The sequence below is a fragment of the Oncorhynchus masou genome, chromosome 18 (assembly GCF_036934945.1).
Source record: "Oncorhynchus masou masou isolate Uvic2021 chromosome 18, UVic_Omas_1.1, whole genome shotgun sequence".
NCBI classification, from domain to species: Eukaryota; Metazoa; Chordata; class Actinopteri; order Salmoniformes; family Salmonidae; genus Oncorhynchus; species Oncorhynchus masou.
In genome coordinates this window covers 23,454,418-23,472,832 of record NC_088229.1, presented here as the reverse complement: position 1 = coordinate 23,472,832, position 18,415 = coordinate 23,454,418, and the positions used below count along the sequence as shown (strand labels likewise).

Sequence of the window (18,415 nt, the reverse complement as noted above, 5' to 3'; positions counted from 1 at the left end):
TGTAAAGTAGGCTACTACTTAGTAGTAAGTCTATAGTCTACAATAGGTGAATAAGAAAACAATATTGTGAGGCTACTTGTTAATGTGGCATGGAATTAGACCTGTCTGAACACGGTTCGCTAACCGGGATTCCTTGGGACATCCCTACCCCAGGGTTTCCCAAACTCAGTCCTCAGGACCCCAAGGGTGCACATTTTATTTTTTGCCCTAGCACTACAGAACTGATTAAAACTACTAATCATCAAGCTTTGACCATTTGAATAAGCTGTGTAAGTGTTAGAGCAAAAAACAAAATGTACACCCCTTGGGGCCCCGAGGAGAGTTTTAGAAACGCTGTAACCCCTACCCTAACCATTTTGAATGTCAACTTCAGTTGGGTAGAGATGTCCCAAGGATGCCGGATAGCAAGGACTGTCTGACAACATTGTTTGGACACACCAACTGGAAACAAAGATGGCCATTACCACAGTGCATCTTGTTTATTATCCATTATGTTCACTACACCCCCACATCAACAATATCTTTAGCGTCATTGGCACAGTACCTCCGACACTAGGCAGCAGTATTTCAAGAAAAATAGATACTTTCACAGTTATCATCTCAAACAGAGGATTAAGTATTGCACCTCAATTAACCTGTGCTTAATACAATTAAAAAATGCTCTCAAATACCTCAGAAATCAGCAAGTAAAATAGCATGCAAAGTTCCTTTTAAAAGCTTGCGATTTCAATCTTCATACCATTAATGTGCATTAAATAATTGTTTTACATAATATCTTCAATTTAATACTCATTTACAGATGCCATTCCACAGGGAGGAAATTTGGCCAGCAAATATCAGATCATCTCTCTCACATGTATGCTGCATACACTTCATCAATCACCTACTTCAAGCTTCATGTTGCCAATGACCAGTAACAAAATAAAAGTAACATATCAAATTGATGTTGTGCCAATCAAAACAGATTTTCTATGGCCATACCAACATCTAACTCCATATCTCTAATGCAAAACTGTCACCGGGTGGGGGGGGTTCTTTTCTTTAAAAAATGTAACCCAGATCAAATTCTCTGTTGTATTATTTCTGTTCCTCGTTAGACTTTGCCCCCTTGATGTCTTCGTAACATTGAATTTCTGTACTCATTGATAATACAATCCGATTGTCTTCATTCAAACTTTAGCATTGATCCTAGTGTGCACATGATTTGTTGCTTATCACCACGAGACAACTGTGCTTCTTCCAAAATATTGGAGGGACCAAACCTGACAGGGTAAACAGAATATAAAGGTGTAACCTGGATTATGAATGTATGAGGCTGCATTTACACAGGCAGCTCAATTCTGAGATTCTAATTGGTCTTTTGACTAATCACATCAAAACTTTTCAGATTTGATTGTCAAAAGACCAATTAGTTAAACAAATATTAGAATTGGGCTGCCTCTGTACACACAGCCGGAGTGGCATACACTTGCAGCAATGGATAAGTGAACCACCAAAGCACAACCACCGCCCACAGTACCCATAATGCCCTACAACTTTAGAGCTCATGACCAGCACTGTGAGGAGAAGGGAGGTCCTTGATGTCACAGTTCTGGATTAGATTGAAGTAAAAGACCACCAGTTCCTCGTAGTTCTTCTTAGAAATCCTCTCGTTAATACCATGGAACCTGAAAATGCAGAGGGAAAAGATAGAAAGATAGTTGCCAAACTACATTAAGTTGAGGTGTTCTCGTTTGTCGAATGCAGTACAGAGCATTGTTTAACCCCCCCTTGTCGGCACACTGTGTGTATAGGGCTGACTTACATTTTATGGTTCAACCGTGGCGCATGGCTAGATCACAAGACTGGAGTATTAGTCTCATGATCAACAAAAGAACAGGGCCTTGTGTTCAAACAATCCTATGACTAGATCGTTATGACTACATTCAAAACCTTGCTTCTGGACAAACTAAACACCTTCTTCCCCCGCTTTGAGGACAACACAGTGCCACCGACGCGGCCCGCTACCAAGGACTGTGTGCTCTCCTTCTCCGTGGTAGAAATGAATAAGACATTTATGCGTGTTAACCCTCGCAAGGATGCAGAGCAAAACGGCATCCCTAACAGCATCCTCAGAGGATGCGCAGACCAGCTGGCTGGAGTGTTTACAGACATATTCAATCTCTCCCTATCCGTCTGCTGTCCCCAGTTGCTTCAAGATGTCCACCATTGTTCCTGTACCCAAGAAAGTAAAAAGGTAATTGAACTAAATGACTATTGTGCCATAGCAATCACTTCTGTCATCATGAAGTGCTTTGAGAGGTTAGTTAAGGATCATATCACATCTCCCTTACACCCTAGACTCACTTCAATTTGCTTAACGCCACATTAGTTCCACAGGCGATGGAAATCGCCATCACACTGCCTTATCTCATCTGGACAAGAGTAATACCTATGTAAGAATGCTGTTCATTGACTAGAGCTCAGCATTCAACACCATACTACACTCCACGCTCATCATTAAGCTCGAGGCCCTGGGTCTGAACCCCGCCCGGTGCAACTGGGTCCTGGACTTCCTGTCGGGCTGCCCCCCAGATGGTGAAGGTAGGAAACAACACCTCTACTATGCTGATCCTCAACACAAGGGCCCCAACAAGGGTGCTTGCTCAGCCCACTCCTGTAGTCTCTGTTCACCCGTGACTGCATAGCCACTCACGCCTCCAACTCAATCATCAAGTTTGCAGACGAAACAACACTAGTAGGCCTGATTACCAACAATGCTGAGACAGCCCACAGGGAGGTGAGGGCCCTGGGAGAGTGGTGCCAGGATAATAACTTCAACTTCAACAAAACAAGCCGATTGCGGGATTCAGGGTACAGCAGGGGGAGCACGCCCCTATCCACAGATGGGACCGCAGTGGGGAAGTTCCTCGGCTTACACGTCACTGACAAACTGAAATGATCCACCCACACAGACAGTGTGGTGAATAAGGCGCAACAGTGACTCTTCAACCTCAGGAAGCTGAAGAAATTTGGCTTGGCCCCTAAAACGTTTACAGATGCACAATTGAGAGCATCCCGTCAGGCTATATCACCGCCGGGTACGGCAACTGCACCACCCACAACTGCAGGGCTCTCCAGAGGGTGGTGCGGTCTGCCCAACACATCACAGAGGGCAAACTACCTGCCCTCCAGGACACCTACAGCACCCGATGTCACAGGAAAGCCAAAAAGATCATCAAGGACATCAACCACCCGAGCAACAGCCTGTTCATCCCGCTATCATCCAGAAGGAGAGGTCAGTACAGGTGCATCAAAGCTGGGACTGAGAGACAAAAAAACAAACGAAAACAGACTTAATGCCATCATTAGCCGGCTTCAACCCGGTTACGCAAACCCTGCACCTTAAAGGCTGCTGCCCTAGAAACAGACTTGGAATCACTGGCCACTTACATTTAACATTTACATTTAAGTCATTTAGCAGACGCTCTTATCCAGAGCGACTTACAAATTGGTGAATTCACCTTCTGACATCAGTGGAAAAGCCACTTTACACTTGAATAAATGGAACACTAGTCATTTTAATAATGTTTAAATACTGCTTTAATCATTTCATATGTGTACACTATTCTATTCTACTGTATTTTAGTCAATGCCATTCCGACATTGCTCAATCTAATATTTATATATTTCTTAATTCCATTCTTTTAGATGTATGTGTATTGTTGTGGATTGTTGTTAGATACTACTGCACTATTGGAGCTAAATACATTTTGATTTGAACACAAGCATTTCTCTACACCCGCTAAATATGTGTATGTAACCAATAAAATGTGATCTGATTAGAGGTGGAGAGAGCTCTTCTACACAGAATATTTCCTTGTGGGTGTTATGGCTCACAGTTCTTCTGTTACAGTGTGTGTCCTACCTCTGGGCGTCCCCTGGTCTGAACCATGTAGGAGCAAAGCGATAGATGTCCTTGGCCAGGTCAGTGTAGTGACGGCTGTCTGTGTTTCCGATGCAGATACCTGCACATTGGAATATGATAGTAGGCCTCGACATAAAAATGCTAAAACATTGCCTGAACAACCCATTTCATGAGCAGAAAACATTTTCAACATCATGGTGGGCAAACCAAACTACTACCATTCCCTCTCCACGTATCCCCATTTCTTACCAGGGGCAACAGTGACTTGTGGGAACTGGTCCAGCACAGTCTTCTTGATGATCTGGAACCCAAAGGATGTTTCATCGTAGGAGCTGACAGGCAACGGGTCAAAGCCATCTACAAGCTCCATCTTAACCCTCTCATCTCCCACTGTGGACTGGATCAACTCCAAAACCTGAAGGGAGGACAAATACACTATCATTGTGAAAACTGTGAACAGTTTTCTTCAACTGTACTTCAAAGTTGCCAGCATGACTAAATTAAATAACATTTTCAATGCTTTACTTTTGTGAGAGGGACATATGATTCTAGCTAATATAATAGATAAGTAACATGAGTTTTTAATATAGCATGTGGTTGAACCATATAGATAGCAGTAGATTTGCAATGTCGCAGCAGCATTCATTAGACCAGGGATCACCAAATAAATTCAGCCACAGGACAATGTAGCTTGAGCAGATGGTCAGGAACATAATTACAAATAATTTGTAGACTGCAAATTGCCCACAAACATATATAATATTTGACTAAAACAATCATTTAAAATATTTATTGCTCAGAAAACTTGGGGTGCCAAATAAAAATCACCCATTGGCCAATTTGGTCCGTGGGTCACCAGTTGGGGAACCTGGCTTTAGACAGAGCTTGCAGTAAATACTAATCCCCACCTCTTGTAGTGACTGTGCGGAATGTATCCGCAGATTCACATAGGCCTCAGCTTGGGAAGGAAGAATGTTAACCTGTGAAGAAAGAAAACAAATGTATGTAATTAAAAGGACTCCCCAGAGGAAGTTGCCGCCACTATTTCAATGTAATTTCCTGTCCTAGAGATGTAATACACATTTAGGTTCCACAACTAAAGTATGACAAAGGCTCCTTATACATATTCACGAATTGGGTGTGGGAATTTCCACTTGGACTTGATAAACATCAACCAACAGGTCACCGACAGCAGTACAGTTAGCATGCTAACCTTATCTAGCTAGTTAATGTTACCCGTTGTTGCCATTTTGTTTTTTTACTACACAGTATTCAAAAGATTAGCTAGCTGGTTCTGGAACTGGATTTGTCATAAGCACTGATTTATGGAAAACTTTGCCGCAGATGGAAACCACTGGACGCGAATCCACCATAGAAATAGAAAAGAATAAGATGAAGCTCCGGTAATACAGATAACTATTGAAAGATAGCTGCATTTTTCTATATTTGGAATGGAAACGATGCAACCTCCGGTAGGCTGCTGACAGGCTTTGGCACAGAAAAGCAAAGTCAGCCAGTGTTCAGGGTTCTCACAGGGGAAGTGAAATGATAGGCTACAATGACTTAGCTCATGATCATGCACGCCGAAAATGACATGTAACTATAAGTTCCTTTGAAGGTGCCTTTTCATTATCTGGATAGACACTTGTGGTTTCTGGCCATTGTCTTTCAGCTCAGAAAAGTGATTTCTACTAGTGCGGGCATTTAACAGACAACTTTATGCACAATATATAATTTATCATGACTAGATATTGTACCTTAACTCCTGAGTTGAACATAGTGATTGCAGTTGTGGTTCTCACAAAAGCATTTGTATCAGGTCTTCTTTCCATTACTCTGTAGCACAAATATAAGCTGTAATTAGGTTTCATAATTAAATCAACACCATAAATTCCCACAACATGAGGCATGTTTATTTTATAGGAGTATAAATCCGCATGTAATTCAAATAATCAAAGATGGAACAAGCCAGTGAAATTCAGAGTGGAAAATTACCTTCCAAGGAGTTGGGAGAACAGCCACATATTCGACATGACAAATTTGAGTGGGAGCCTAAACTGTGAGAAAGAAAGTGATAAAAAAAGATTTTTTACTGACAAATAGATTTAATTTGATGGAACTTTCCCTTTAACACTCTATAGCACTTATAGGATGTCTGAGAATAGAAACACAGCATTACCTTGTGAGCCAGGTGTTCAAAGGTCCCACGTTCAGGGCCTTCACCAAACAACCTAGGCATTGGGTTATCCTCCAATCTGACGAAACAGATCACGTGTGCTTAGACTTAGAGAATGTGGGCTTAGGGTCACAAAGATTCCTCCCTTTACTGAGTTTCCTAATATTATTAACTGAAAAGGTCCTAAGAGGGAACTTGGACCTTGCAAAATGTCTCATGCTCTATATACTGAGTACATCAAACATTAGGAACACCTTCCTAATATTAAGTTGCGCGCACACCCCCACCCCCTGCCCTCAGAAGAGCCTCAATTCGTAGAGACATTGTCTCTACAATGTGTTGAAAGCGTTCCACAGGGATGCTGGACCATGTTGACTCCAATGCTTCCCACAGTTGTGTGAAGTTGGCTGGTGGACCATTCTTGATACATACAGGAAATTGTTGAGCGTGAAAAACCCAACAGTTCTTGACACAAACCGATGCACATGGCACCTACTACCATAACCCGTTCAAAGGGACTTAAATATTTCTTTAACATGATATCAATAAGGGATAAAAGCTTTAACCTGGATTTGCCTGGTCAGTCTTATGGAAAGAGCAGTTCTTAAATGTTTTGTATACTCAGTGTATGTTCATGGCTGACCATGCAAGGAAAATGGAATTCCCTTTGATAGCACAGTACCTGTAGTTGTTAAGCAATGGCTACACACAGTAGATCCATCTAGCCAATTCCCAGCCATACCTGTGACGATTCATTAATCCCCTCTTACCTTTTGACTGCTCCTGCCAGGATGCCTATGCTGCTCTCACTGGGAGGCATGGAGGAGTGACCCGGGGCCTTGGAAACGCTCAGCTTCACCGTAGCTAGCCCCTTCTCACTGATCCCAATCCTGACATATACACACAGGCAAATCAAATAAAAATCTAATATTATTTGTCACATTATTTGTTACAGTGAAATGCTTACTTACAGTTGAGGTCGGAAGTTCACATACACATAGGTTGGAGTCACTAAAACTCGTTTTTCAACCACTCCATAAAACTACAGTTTTGACAAGTCGGCTAGGATATCTACTTTGTGCATGACAAGTAATTTTCCAACAATTGTTTACAGCCAGATTATTTCACTGTATCACAATTCCAGTGGGTCAGAAGTTTACATACACTAAGTTGACTGTGCCTTTAAACAGCTTGGAAAATTCCAGAAAATGATGTCATGGCTTTAGAAGCTTCTGATAACTGATGTCAGTTAGCCTGAGTCAATTGGAGGTGTACCTGTGGATGTATTTCAAGGCCTACCTTCAATCTCAGTGCCTCTTTGCTTGGCATCATGGGAAAATCAAAAGAAAATCAGCCAATACCTCAGAAAAAAATTGTAGACCTCCACAAGTCTGGTTCATCCTTGGGAACAATGTCTAAATGCCTGAAGGTACCACGTTCATCTGTACAAACAATAGTACGCAAGTATAAACACCATGGGTGTCATACTGCAGTCATACCGCTCAGGAAGAAGACACGTTCTGTCTACTTGAGATGAACGTACTTTGGTGCGAAAAGTGAAAATCAATCCCAGAACAACAGCAAAGGACCTTGTGAAGATGCTGGAGGAAACAGGTACAAAAGTGTATATATATATATTTAATATATATATATATATATTTAATATATATATATTAAATATATATATATTAAAACGAGTCCTATAGACATAACCTGAAAGGCCGCTCAGCAAGGAAGAAGCTACCGCTCCAAAACCTCCATAAAAAAGCCAGACTACGGTTTGCAAGAAAAATATCATACTTTTTGGAGAAATGTCATCTGGTCTGATGAAACAATAATAGAACTGTTTGGCCATCGTCCTGTTTGGAGGAAAAAGTGTGAGGCTTGGCAAACCGAACACCACCATCCCAACCGTGAAGCACGGGGGTGGCAGCATCATGTTGTGGGGGTGCTTTGCTGCAGGAGGGACTGGTGCACTTCACAAAATAGATGGCATCATGAGAGAAGGAAAATTATGTTGATATATTGACGCAACATCAGGACATCAAGTCAGGAAGTTAAAGCTTGGTCGCAAGTGGGTCTTCCAAATGGACAATAACCCCAGGCATACTTCCAAAGTTGTGGCAAAATGGCTTAAGGACAACAAAGTCAAGGTATTGGAGTGGCCATCACAAAGCCCTGACCTCAATCCCATTGAAAATTTGTCAGCAGAACTGAAAAAGCATGTGCGAGCAAGGAGGCCTAAAAACCTGACTCAGTTATACCAGCTCTGTCGGGAGGAATGGCCCAAAATTCACCCAACTTATTGTGGGAAGCTTGTTGAAGGCTACCTGAAACGTTTGACCCAAGTCAAACTATTTAAAGGCAATGCTACCAAATACACTCAATTAGTATGTAAACTTCTGACCCACTGAAGAAAGTAATTAAAGCTGAAATAAATCATTCTCTGCTTTTATTCTGACATTTCACATTCTTAAAATAAAGTGGTGATCCTAACTGACCTAAGACAGGGACATTTTACTTGGATTAAATGTCAGGAATTGTGAAAAACAGAGTTTAAAAATATTTGGCTAAGGTGTATGTAAACTTCCGACTTCAACTGTACAAGCATTTGATAAAGGAACACAAAGTAACAATAACGAGGCTATATACAGGGGGTACCGGGTCAATGTGTAGGGGCACAAGTTGGTTGAGGCCATTTGTACATGTAGGTAGGGGTAACGGGACTATGCATAGATAATAAATAGCAAGGGGGGGGGAAATCAATGCAAACAGTCTGGGTGGCCATTTGATTAATCGTTCAGCAGTCCTATGGCTTGGGGGTAGAAGCTGTTGAGGAGCATTTTGGACCCAGACTTGGCGCTCCAATACCGCATGCCGTGCAGTAGCAGAGAGAACAGTCTATGACTTGGGTGACTGGAGTCTGAGAATTTTTGGGGCCTTCCTCTATAGGTCCTGGATGACAGGAAGCTTGGCCCCGGTGATGTAATGGGCCGTACGCACTACACTCTGTAGCGCCTTGCGGTCAGATGCCGAGCAGTTGTCATACCAGGCAGTGATGCAACTGGTCAGGATGCTCTCGATGGTGTAGCTGTAGAACCCTTTAAGAATCTGAGGACCTGTGCCAAATCTTTTCAGTCTCCTGAAGGGGAAAAGTCATTGTCGTGCCCTCTTCATGAGTGTCTTGATGTGTTTGGACCATGATAGCTTGTTGTTGATGTGGACATCAAGGAACTTGAAACTCACGACCCGCTCCACTACAGCCCCGTCGATGAGGATGGGGAGTGTTCGGCCCTCCTTTTACTATAGTCGACGATCAGCTCCTTTTTCTTGCTCACGTTGAGGGAGAGGTTGTTGTCCTGGCACCACACTACCAGGTCTCTGACCTCCCTATAGGCTGTCTCATCATCGTCGGTAACCAGGCCTACCACTGTTGTTGTCAGCAAACTTAATGATGGTGTTGGAGTCATGCTTGGCCACGAGGTTGTGAGTGAACAGGGAGTACAGGAGTGGACTTGAGCATGCACCCACGAGGAGCCCCCGTATTGAGGATCAGCGTGGCAGATGTGCCGTTGCCTACCCTTACCACTTGGGGGCGGTCCATCAGGAAGTCCAGGATTCAGTTGCAGAGGGAGGTTTTTAATCCCAGGTTCCTTAGCTTAGTGATGAGCTTTGTGGGCACTACAGTGTTGAACACTGAGCTGTAGTCAATGAATAGCATTCTCACATAAGTGTTCCTTTTGTCCAGGTGGGAAAAGGCAGTGTGGAGTGTGACAGATTGCGTCATCTGTGGATCTGTTCAGATGGTATGCGAATTGGAGTGGGTCTAGGGTTTCCAGGATGATGGTGTTGATGTCAACCATGACATGGGGCAGCAGGTAGCCTCGTGGTTAGAACGTTGGGCCAGTAACCGAAAGGTTGCTGGATCAAATCCCAGAGCTGACAAGGTAAAATAAAATATGTTGTTCTGCTCCTGAACAAGGCAGTTGACCCACTGTTCCCCAGTAGACCATTGTAAATAATAATTTGTTCTTAACTGACTTGCCTAGGTTTTAAAGAATGTAAAAAGCACTTCATGACTGCCCGACATGAGTGCTACGGGGCAGTAGTCATTTAGGCAGGTAACCTTTGCTTTCTTGGGACTATGGTGGTCTGCTTGAAACATGTAGGCATTACAGACTTGATCAGGGAGAGGTTGAAAATGTCAGTGAAGACACTTGCCAGTTGGTCCGCACATGCCCTGAGTACATGTCCTGGTAATTGCACATGCTGGTAGAAATGAGGTGAAACAGATTTAAGTTTGCCTGCATTAAAGTCCCATGGCCACTAGGAGAGCCGTTTCTGGATGAGCATTTTGTTTGCTTATGGCCTTATACAGCTCGTTGAGTGCAGTCTTAGTGCCAGCATCGGTTTGTGGGAAATAGACGGCTATGAAAAATATAGATGAAAACTCTCTTGGTAGATAGTGTGGTCTATCATGAGGTACTCTACCTCAGGTGAGCAATACCTCAAGAATTCTTTAGACTTTGCGCATGAGCTGTTTTTGAAAAATAGACAAACACCACCACCCCTCGTCTTACCAGAGATAGCCGTTCTGCCCTGCCAATGCACGGAAAATCCAGCCAACTGTATATTATCTGTGTCGTCGTTCAGCCATGACTCAGTGAAACATAAGATATTACCATTTTAATGTCCCATCGGTAGGATAGTCTCAAATGGAGCTCATCCAGTTTATTCTCCAGTGAGTGCACTTGGCAGGCATATACACTTTCAATATACTGTGATAGCAAACATAAACCATATTTAAGTTGTGTTTAATATCATATTGTACAACAGCTGATGAAACTAACACTGTAAAAGTGTGAAACTTTGATCAGTAACCAGGTTTCCATCCAACCACTTCATGCAGATGAACTACGTGACGCATGGGAAAATCATGACCTGGTTGATGGAAACAGCTGGTACAATTTTATAAATGTGGAAAGACAATTTATTCATTCGACATAGTGGAATCTTTGTGTGTGCGGAAAATTAATTACACGAGAAATTATGCAAATATTGAGTCACAAGACGATATGTTGTGTGTTCCTTCCACTACGACTCGGGAAAGCATGCAGTTTATTAGGCTACAGATGAAAGAAGTTATGATGAACTTCACAGGGTGGTGAAAGTGCACAGGGATGATCTTGATGCTCCTTTCCAATAAATATTGAGGATCTTATTCTAGTGACATGATGATCAATGCTTGGCTTCCATTTGACAATTAAACATTATCTTGCTCTCATCCATAATAATCTCATCATGTAGGTAGCCTACCTGCAAGCCATTGGCAAGAGTGGTCACACTTGCTATATAAACAACAATTTTGGTGACAAAACTATCAGTAGTTGAAAATGCGATAGAGACCCATTTAACTTGTTTTTTTTGGGGTTTTTGGGGGGAATTTAACCGCAAAAGTTGTTCTCACACAGCCTTTTATCCACAATAAGTCCAGTTGATGGAAACATTTCTGGTGGGAAAATGTGCATATTGTCGTACTCACATTTTTAAATAGTCGCATGAAAATCTGTCGCCAATTGGATAGAAACCAAGCTAATGTTAGTTTCTGGTTGAAAATATATTTTATGCAGGACCTTGTAATCAGCCGTTTTTGCATGGGTGGAGTTTTGGCTTGCCTGTTGACATCACCAGGCAGTATAAATTAATAGGCCAATAAAGAGTTCCAAACCTCTCTGCCAATAACAGATAGTTTCAGGTTACATATCCCTCCCATTAGGCCCTTCCAATTACACCCCTCAGTCAGACCACTTCTAGACCACTCCTAGACAGTACTAACTAAATTCTTGCTTAAGAAATTAATTTTTGCTAAAAATCTATTTGGATTTGACAATTTTAATGGAAAATTATTATAATGGTACTTTATTGTTACCCAGAAATGAGTTCATGCTGAAAAAAAAGGCTACATTGGGCCTGTGGTTATAATCACTTAGAAAGACACTAAATATGAGAGAAGAGTGAATGAATGCTTACAGAGCAGCAGGCCCCTGCAAACCACTGATGACTCCATCCAGCACAGCCAGACCCTCATCCAGTACAAACGCCAGCTGTACCCCTTTCTTCTTCAGCACCCTCACTATGTTCATTGCCCCCTGGAAGCCACTCACCTACAGTAGACCGACAAAATCATGTTAATGATTTTTGTTCCTTTTCAGTTAGTGAAATACAGTGTAAGTTGATTCCTGACATTTAATCCAAGTAAATATTCCCTGTTTTAAATCAGTTAGGATTACCACTTTATTTTAATAATGTGAAATGTCAGAATAATAGTAGAGAGAATGATTTATTTCAGCTGTTATTTCTTTCATCATATTCCCCGTGGATCAGAAGTTTACATAAACCATTTAAATGAAATGGTTTAACTTGGGTCAAACATGTTGGGTAGCCTTCCACAAGCTTCCCACAATAAGTTGGGTGAATTTTGGCCCATTCCTCCTAACAGAGCTGGTATAACTGAGTCAGGTTTGTAGGCCTCCTTGCTCACACACGCTTTTTAAGTTCTGCCCACACATTTTCTATAGGGTGGAGGTCAGGGCTTTGTGATGGCCACTCCAATACCTTGACTTTGTTGTCCTTAAGCCATTTTGACAACTTTGGAAGTATGCTTGGGGTCATTGTCCATTTGGAAGACCCATTTGCAACCAAGGTTTAACTTCCTGACTGATGTCTTGAGATGTTGCTTCAATGTATCTACATCATTTTCCTCCCTCATGATGCCATCTATTTTGTGAAGTACACCAGTCCCTCCTGCAGCAAAGCACCCCCACAACATGATGCTGCCGCCCTATGCTTCATGGTTGGGATGGTGTTCTTTGGCTTGCAAGCCCCCCCCTTTTCATCCAAGCATAATGATGTTCATTATGACCAAACAGTTCTATTTTTGTTTCGTCAGACATTTCTCCAAAAAGTACGATATTTTCCCCATGTGCAGTTGCAAACCGTAGTCTGGCTTTTTTATGGCGGTTTTGGAGCAGTGGCTTCTTCCTTGCTGAGCGCCCTTTCAGGTTGTGTCGATATAGTTCTTGTTTTACTGTGGATACAGATACTTTTGTAACCGTTCCCTCCTGCATCTTCACAAGGTCCTTCGCTGTTGTTCTGGGAATGATTTTCACTTTTCGCACCAAAGTACGTACATCTCAAGTAGACAGAACGCGTCTTCTTCCTGAGCGGTATGACGGCTGCGTGGTCCCATGGTGTTTATACTTACGTACTATTGTTTGTACAGATGAACGTGGTACCATCAGGCATTTGGAAATTACTCGCAAGGATGAACCAGACTTTTTTTCCTGAGGTCTTGGCTGATTTCTTTTGATTTTCCTATGATGTCAAGCAAAGAGGTACTGAGTTTGAAGGTAGGCCTTGAAATTCATCCACAGGTACATCTCCAATTGACTCAAATGACGTCAATTAGCCTATTATCATTTTCTGGAATTTTCCAAGCTGTTTAAAGGCACAGTCAACTTAGTGTATGTAAACTTCTGACCCACTGGAATTGTGATACAGTGAGTTATAAGTGAAATAATCTGTCGGCAAACAATTGTTGGAAAAATGACTTGTGTCATGCACAAAGTAGATGTCCTAACCGACTTTCCAAAATTATAGTTCGTTAACAAGACATTTGTGGAGTGGTTGAAAAACAAGTTTTAATGACTCCAACCTAAATGTATATAAACTTCCGACTTCACAAACTTCACAAACCTCCTCATCATGACCCAAACCAATGAAGAATCCCCTTCGCGGTGAATAACCTCTTATCAACAGGTACTCCAGCGCCTGGAGAATTCCCTACAGTGAAAAATTTGTCTGGTTAAATTCTCACAATGTGAAATCGTGTTATTGGGTGAGAAAATCAGCAACCACATTGTTGATTATGCAATGCTCTTAGCACAAAGATAATACATATCATCGATTTATCTCTACAATCTGGTCCTTGTTCATGGAACACCCAGGTTCCATAAACATCTACCCACTGTCAACCCTCACAATCTCACCATGACAGACTGCTTGTTATCGATTGTCCCTCTCCCGTAGATAAATCCATCTATCTCCTTTGCAGAGAATGGTGGGGCCTCCCATCCGTCTCTCTCCTCAGCAGGCACCACATCTATGTGGGCCAGCAGCATGTAGGGGACGAGGGCCAGGTCAGAGCCCGGCACCCAGAACAGGTGGCTGTAGTTGGCCACAACCTCATGCTGGACCAGGTGGGAAGAAAACACTGTCGGGAAAGCTGGCAGACGAAGAAAAAAAACATATGTTAAGTGTTAGGAAATGCAGGATACCACCCATATGAAAAAAAAACTACACTCAGAGTGTTGCATTATTCTACAAATACTGCATCCAAAATACCACAGTTACTGCAGTTACTGCACTTTTACTGCAGTTTCAAAACTGAAATATTTTTTGGGAAGGACATTTCTATTAAACTTTTAAAATAGTGGATTTGAAGTACACGCAGATGCATTACTGCTTGAGTATCAGAAAGCAGTGTCGAAATGCTAATTGGTAACTTTATATGCTCAAAGCCCGGCAGATGGCGATATTGAGTCGTTTCATCTTATGGTCTTAAGGGAATGCATGCAGCAGGCTATACACTAGTATCCCGCGTGGATGTCTTTTTGTGTGTGTACATTCTCCATTCAGGATGCAAAGACATCAATTTCCTCCTTAAATTCTGCCTTCTCACTATTAAATTGAGTTATTTGGGAAAGTATGCATTTTCTTGATGAAACAACATTTTCCACCCCCATGGTAGTGGCTAATGCTACTTCCTGATGTTTAGCCAGGGTCATGTCTAGATGGGACACAGCTTGTCAAAATTGAGGTCAAAAGTTATTATTTTTACATTTTAGCTAACCGTACTATTTTCCTAACCATAAACTGAATTATCCTAACCTGGGGGGTTATGAAGGAACCAATGGGATGCTCAAGGTGGGGCATTCCTGCAGGGAACCCTTAAAATATTATTGTGCAGTTGCATACATGGATTTATTGGGCTTCACTAAGGGGCTGTAAAATTAAAGTTGTAACAAAGTTGACATTTGGGCATAGCATCCATTTTTTGTCACGACCCCCAACACCCTACCATAATACTTCACCTAACAGTATATGGCCTGTGCGCATTTTTAGCACTTCACTGAGCTGGCAAGCCTCCAGCTACACAGCACTCACGTAGAAGCAGTAATAGTTAGTTCAGAGTATTTCTGAGTCAACTTTTTAGACGACATGCGTCCCATTATGCCTGATGTAAACCAAACACTGCATTCCACAGTAAGAACCTCATACCAACAGTCAAGCGTGGTGGTGGTGGTGTGATGGTTTGGGGATGCTTTGCTGCCTCAGGACATAAAGGCTTGGCAACAATGATTTGAAAGTCGCAAAATAAATCAAATGCTGTTTCTTGCCTTAAGCTGGGCATAATTCACAAGTGATAATATCATTCACAAGTAAAAGGCTAATAGTCACCCATCAAACTATTCTTGATTTAATCTTATTGTTGCATATACTAAATAATATATGTGAAATTTGTTTTGATTTCAGTGCATGATAATGGTCAATTCTCTCTCAAAACAAGGGCAGCAGAAGAAATACATGTCATCTATGCACTTAAATAGCAAATGGAGGACGCTTTTCCCGTGGTTCATTATCATGCCAGCCAGGTAGGCTATACTCCTGTTGTAAGGTGAAGCAATATGCTTAATATTAGGAAAATGTATAAATATATATAGTAGGCCTAGCCTATAGAACACTGGATGAGAACCTCTTCTTTTAATAGAGGCCATCACTCTGTTCTCTCACGCAACAGCATAGCCTATAGAATTGTTGAGCACTGTTTGATTAGATGTTCGAATATATTTGCATTGATGTCAGAGTGATTAGAGGGACAATAGAATGCTGAGTACCAGGCAGTTAACAAGTCTGGTAGGCTACTAATGACCATCAGCCGCATCAGAGCTTTTTAATTTAATCTTTATTTAACTAGGCAAGTCAGTTAAGAAATACATTCTCATTTACAATGACGGCCTACCCCGGCCAAACCTGGACGACACTGGGCCAATTGTGCACCGCCCTATGGGACTCCCAATCACGACCAGTTGTGATATAGCCTGGAATCGAACTAGGGTCTGTAATGACGCTTCTTGCACTGAGATGCAGTGCCTTAGACCGCTGCACCACTCGGGAGCCTAATTACCATGACGAAGCGGTCACGTGGAATTAGACTGCCTTCATGACTCGTCACCGCCAGTGTGACGGTAATATGGTCACCGTAACAGCCCTAGTCCACATACACATATCTGTCATGCTGCTGCTCCAGTTTCAACTGTTTTGCCTACGGCTATGGAACCCTGACCAGTTCACCAGACATGTTACCTTGTCCCAGACCTGCTGTTTTGGACCCTCTCCCCCCCTCCCTCTACCACACATGCTGTCTCAACCTCTTAATGCTCAGCTATGAAAAGCCAACTGACATTTACTCCTGAGGTGTTGACTTATTGCACCCTCTACAACTGTGATTATTATTTGACCCTGCTGATCATCTATGAATGTTTGAACATCTTGAAGAACAATCTGGCCTTAATGGCCATGTACTCTCAATCTCCACCCAGCACAGCCAGAAGAGGACTGGCCACCCCTCAGAGCCTGGTTCCTCTCAAGGTTTCTTCCTAAGTTCCTACCTTTCTAAGGAGTTTTTCCAAGCCACCATGTTTCTACATCTGCATTGTGTTCTATTTTAGGCTGGGTTTCTCTATAAGCACTTTCTGACATCTGCTGATGTAACAATGGCTTCATAAATACATTTAATTGTTTTATAATGTTAGCTATATGTAGTAATAAATAAAGGCTATGTTTCTTTAAATGGACAATTCTGTGAACTGTCTTGTGCAAGTTTTAAATTTACACAATACCCATTAGTAAAGGTATCCGCTAGAGATGACATGCAGGAACGTGCAGAGATTTGTAGTTTTGACATGTCTAAATTGATTCCATTTAGCATTTTTGAACCTGAGAGTAAATAGAGGCAAATATATTGATATAAGAGAGAGAGATGTACATGGTTATCAAAACCTCAAGCCAAGGTAAGCATACACAGCCCTTATTTTAAATGTTTCTAAAATCCCTTATGGGAAAATGGGGTAAAAATGATTGGAACCATTTCCCTGTTTGACTACTAGGTTATATGACACCTCCATTGTGGGATACTCAAGAGATGTGAGGCTACACCTCAAATTACACACTAGTCATGAAAAACATGCAGTTACTTGCTGTATATAACTGATGATAGAGCTAAATGTGTGCAATTGTTTTGCATGGAATAAACATACATTTGTAGTTCTGTTTTTCAAGGGGTGATGACATTCCAAATAGTTTAGTGTATTTAATATTTCCTTGAAAACGACACGCAGTTGTCAATGCTTTCTGCGGAGCTGACTGACTACATGCACCCAGCAGGCAAATCGAATGCTCTATCTTATTGTGACGTTTCATTGAAAACGACCGGCGCCATGCATTCCTTTTGGACGGTAAAATGAAACGAATGTTTATCGCCATTTGCCGGCCTTGTGCTCAGTGGGCTAATGGGCCTTGTGTTCAGTGGGCTAGTGTACTCAGTGAAAACATGTGTCCTACAGTAACCGGTTATAATATAACCGCCTATGCAGCATGTACCTGCTCCTAAACCAATTATATCGGTAGGTATCCGGTAGTTTACCTTTCCTCAAGAGGCCGTCGAACTCGCGCAAAGCGGTGGTGTTGAGCTGCGTCTCCGTGGTTGACACGGTGGGAATCCGGATTGCGTCTGCGTACAAAAAAGCAGGCGGCGTTGAGCAAATTTGGTGTGCACATTATAGCGATTAATCATTCACACAGCATAGGTTGACAAACCTGCTCAGCTTGATGATCGAATTAATCTGGATCTCACCTCTGAAATTCGATAGAAGCTCCTCTCTCTGGTGCTGGTTTATGTCAGACGCAATATTGTTCGTCTTCTCCCAGTGTGCAAGTTGAAGTCCTGCATTCACATCAAACGTTAGTGTCCTTACAGTGGCTGCAACGAAAAAGGCTAATATAACTAATAACAAGCTAAACGACACAATTTTCACAAACTTGAGAATGTTCAATTTTGCACTGCGTTCGGTCATTTTTTTAATTCGACAGTGCACAGCGTGTTCTTGTGAAGAGTGCAAGCTGCTCGTGACGTGTTCTGCTAATTTGATCTATGAATGATCGTTTGAGCGCCACCTTTTGGGCTGGAAATAGGTCACCAGATAATCATTTAC

General features: G+C 42.1%; 1 protein-coding gene across 2 annotated transcripts; it reads right to left on the bottom strand.

Annotated features, from left to right (window-relative positions):
* Nucleotides 1-464: 464 nt before the first annotated feature.
* On the bottom strand, nucleotides 465-18,342 carry LOC135504254 (N-fatty-acyl-amino acid synthase/hydrolase PM20D1.2-like). 2 transcript variants are annotated; one of them, XM_064922637.1, is made up of 13 exons: nucleotides 18,058-18,342; nucleotides 17,848-17,934; nucleotides 14,132-14,367; nucleotides 13,839-13,925; nucleotides 12,114-12,247; nucleotides 6,854-6,973; nucleotides 6,087-6,162; nucleotides 5,903-5,964; nucleotides 5,665-5,743; nucleotides 4,816-4,887; nucleotides 4,157-4,322; nucleotides 3,908-4,007; nucleotides 465-1,667 (listed from the first exon to the last, which is right to left on the bottom strand). In XM_064922637.1, exons 1-13 carry the CDS (start codon nucleotides 18,275-18,277, stop codon nucleotides 1,538-1,540), a joined length of 1,569 nt encoding a protein of 522 aa, XP_064778709.1. In that variant the 5' UTR covers nucleotides 18,278-18,342; the 3' UTR covers nucleotides 465-1,537. The 2 variants fall into 2 exon arrangements, with proteins under 2 accessions (XP_064778709.1, XP_064778710.1); XM_064922638.1 differs by having other exon boundaries at nucleotides 1,578-3,304.
* Between the last annotated feature and the right edge of the window lie 73 nt (nucleotides 18,343-18,415).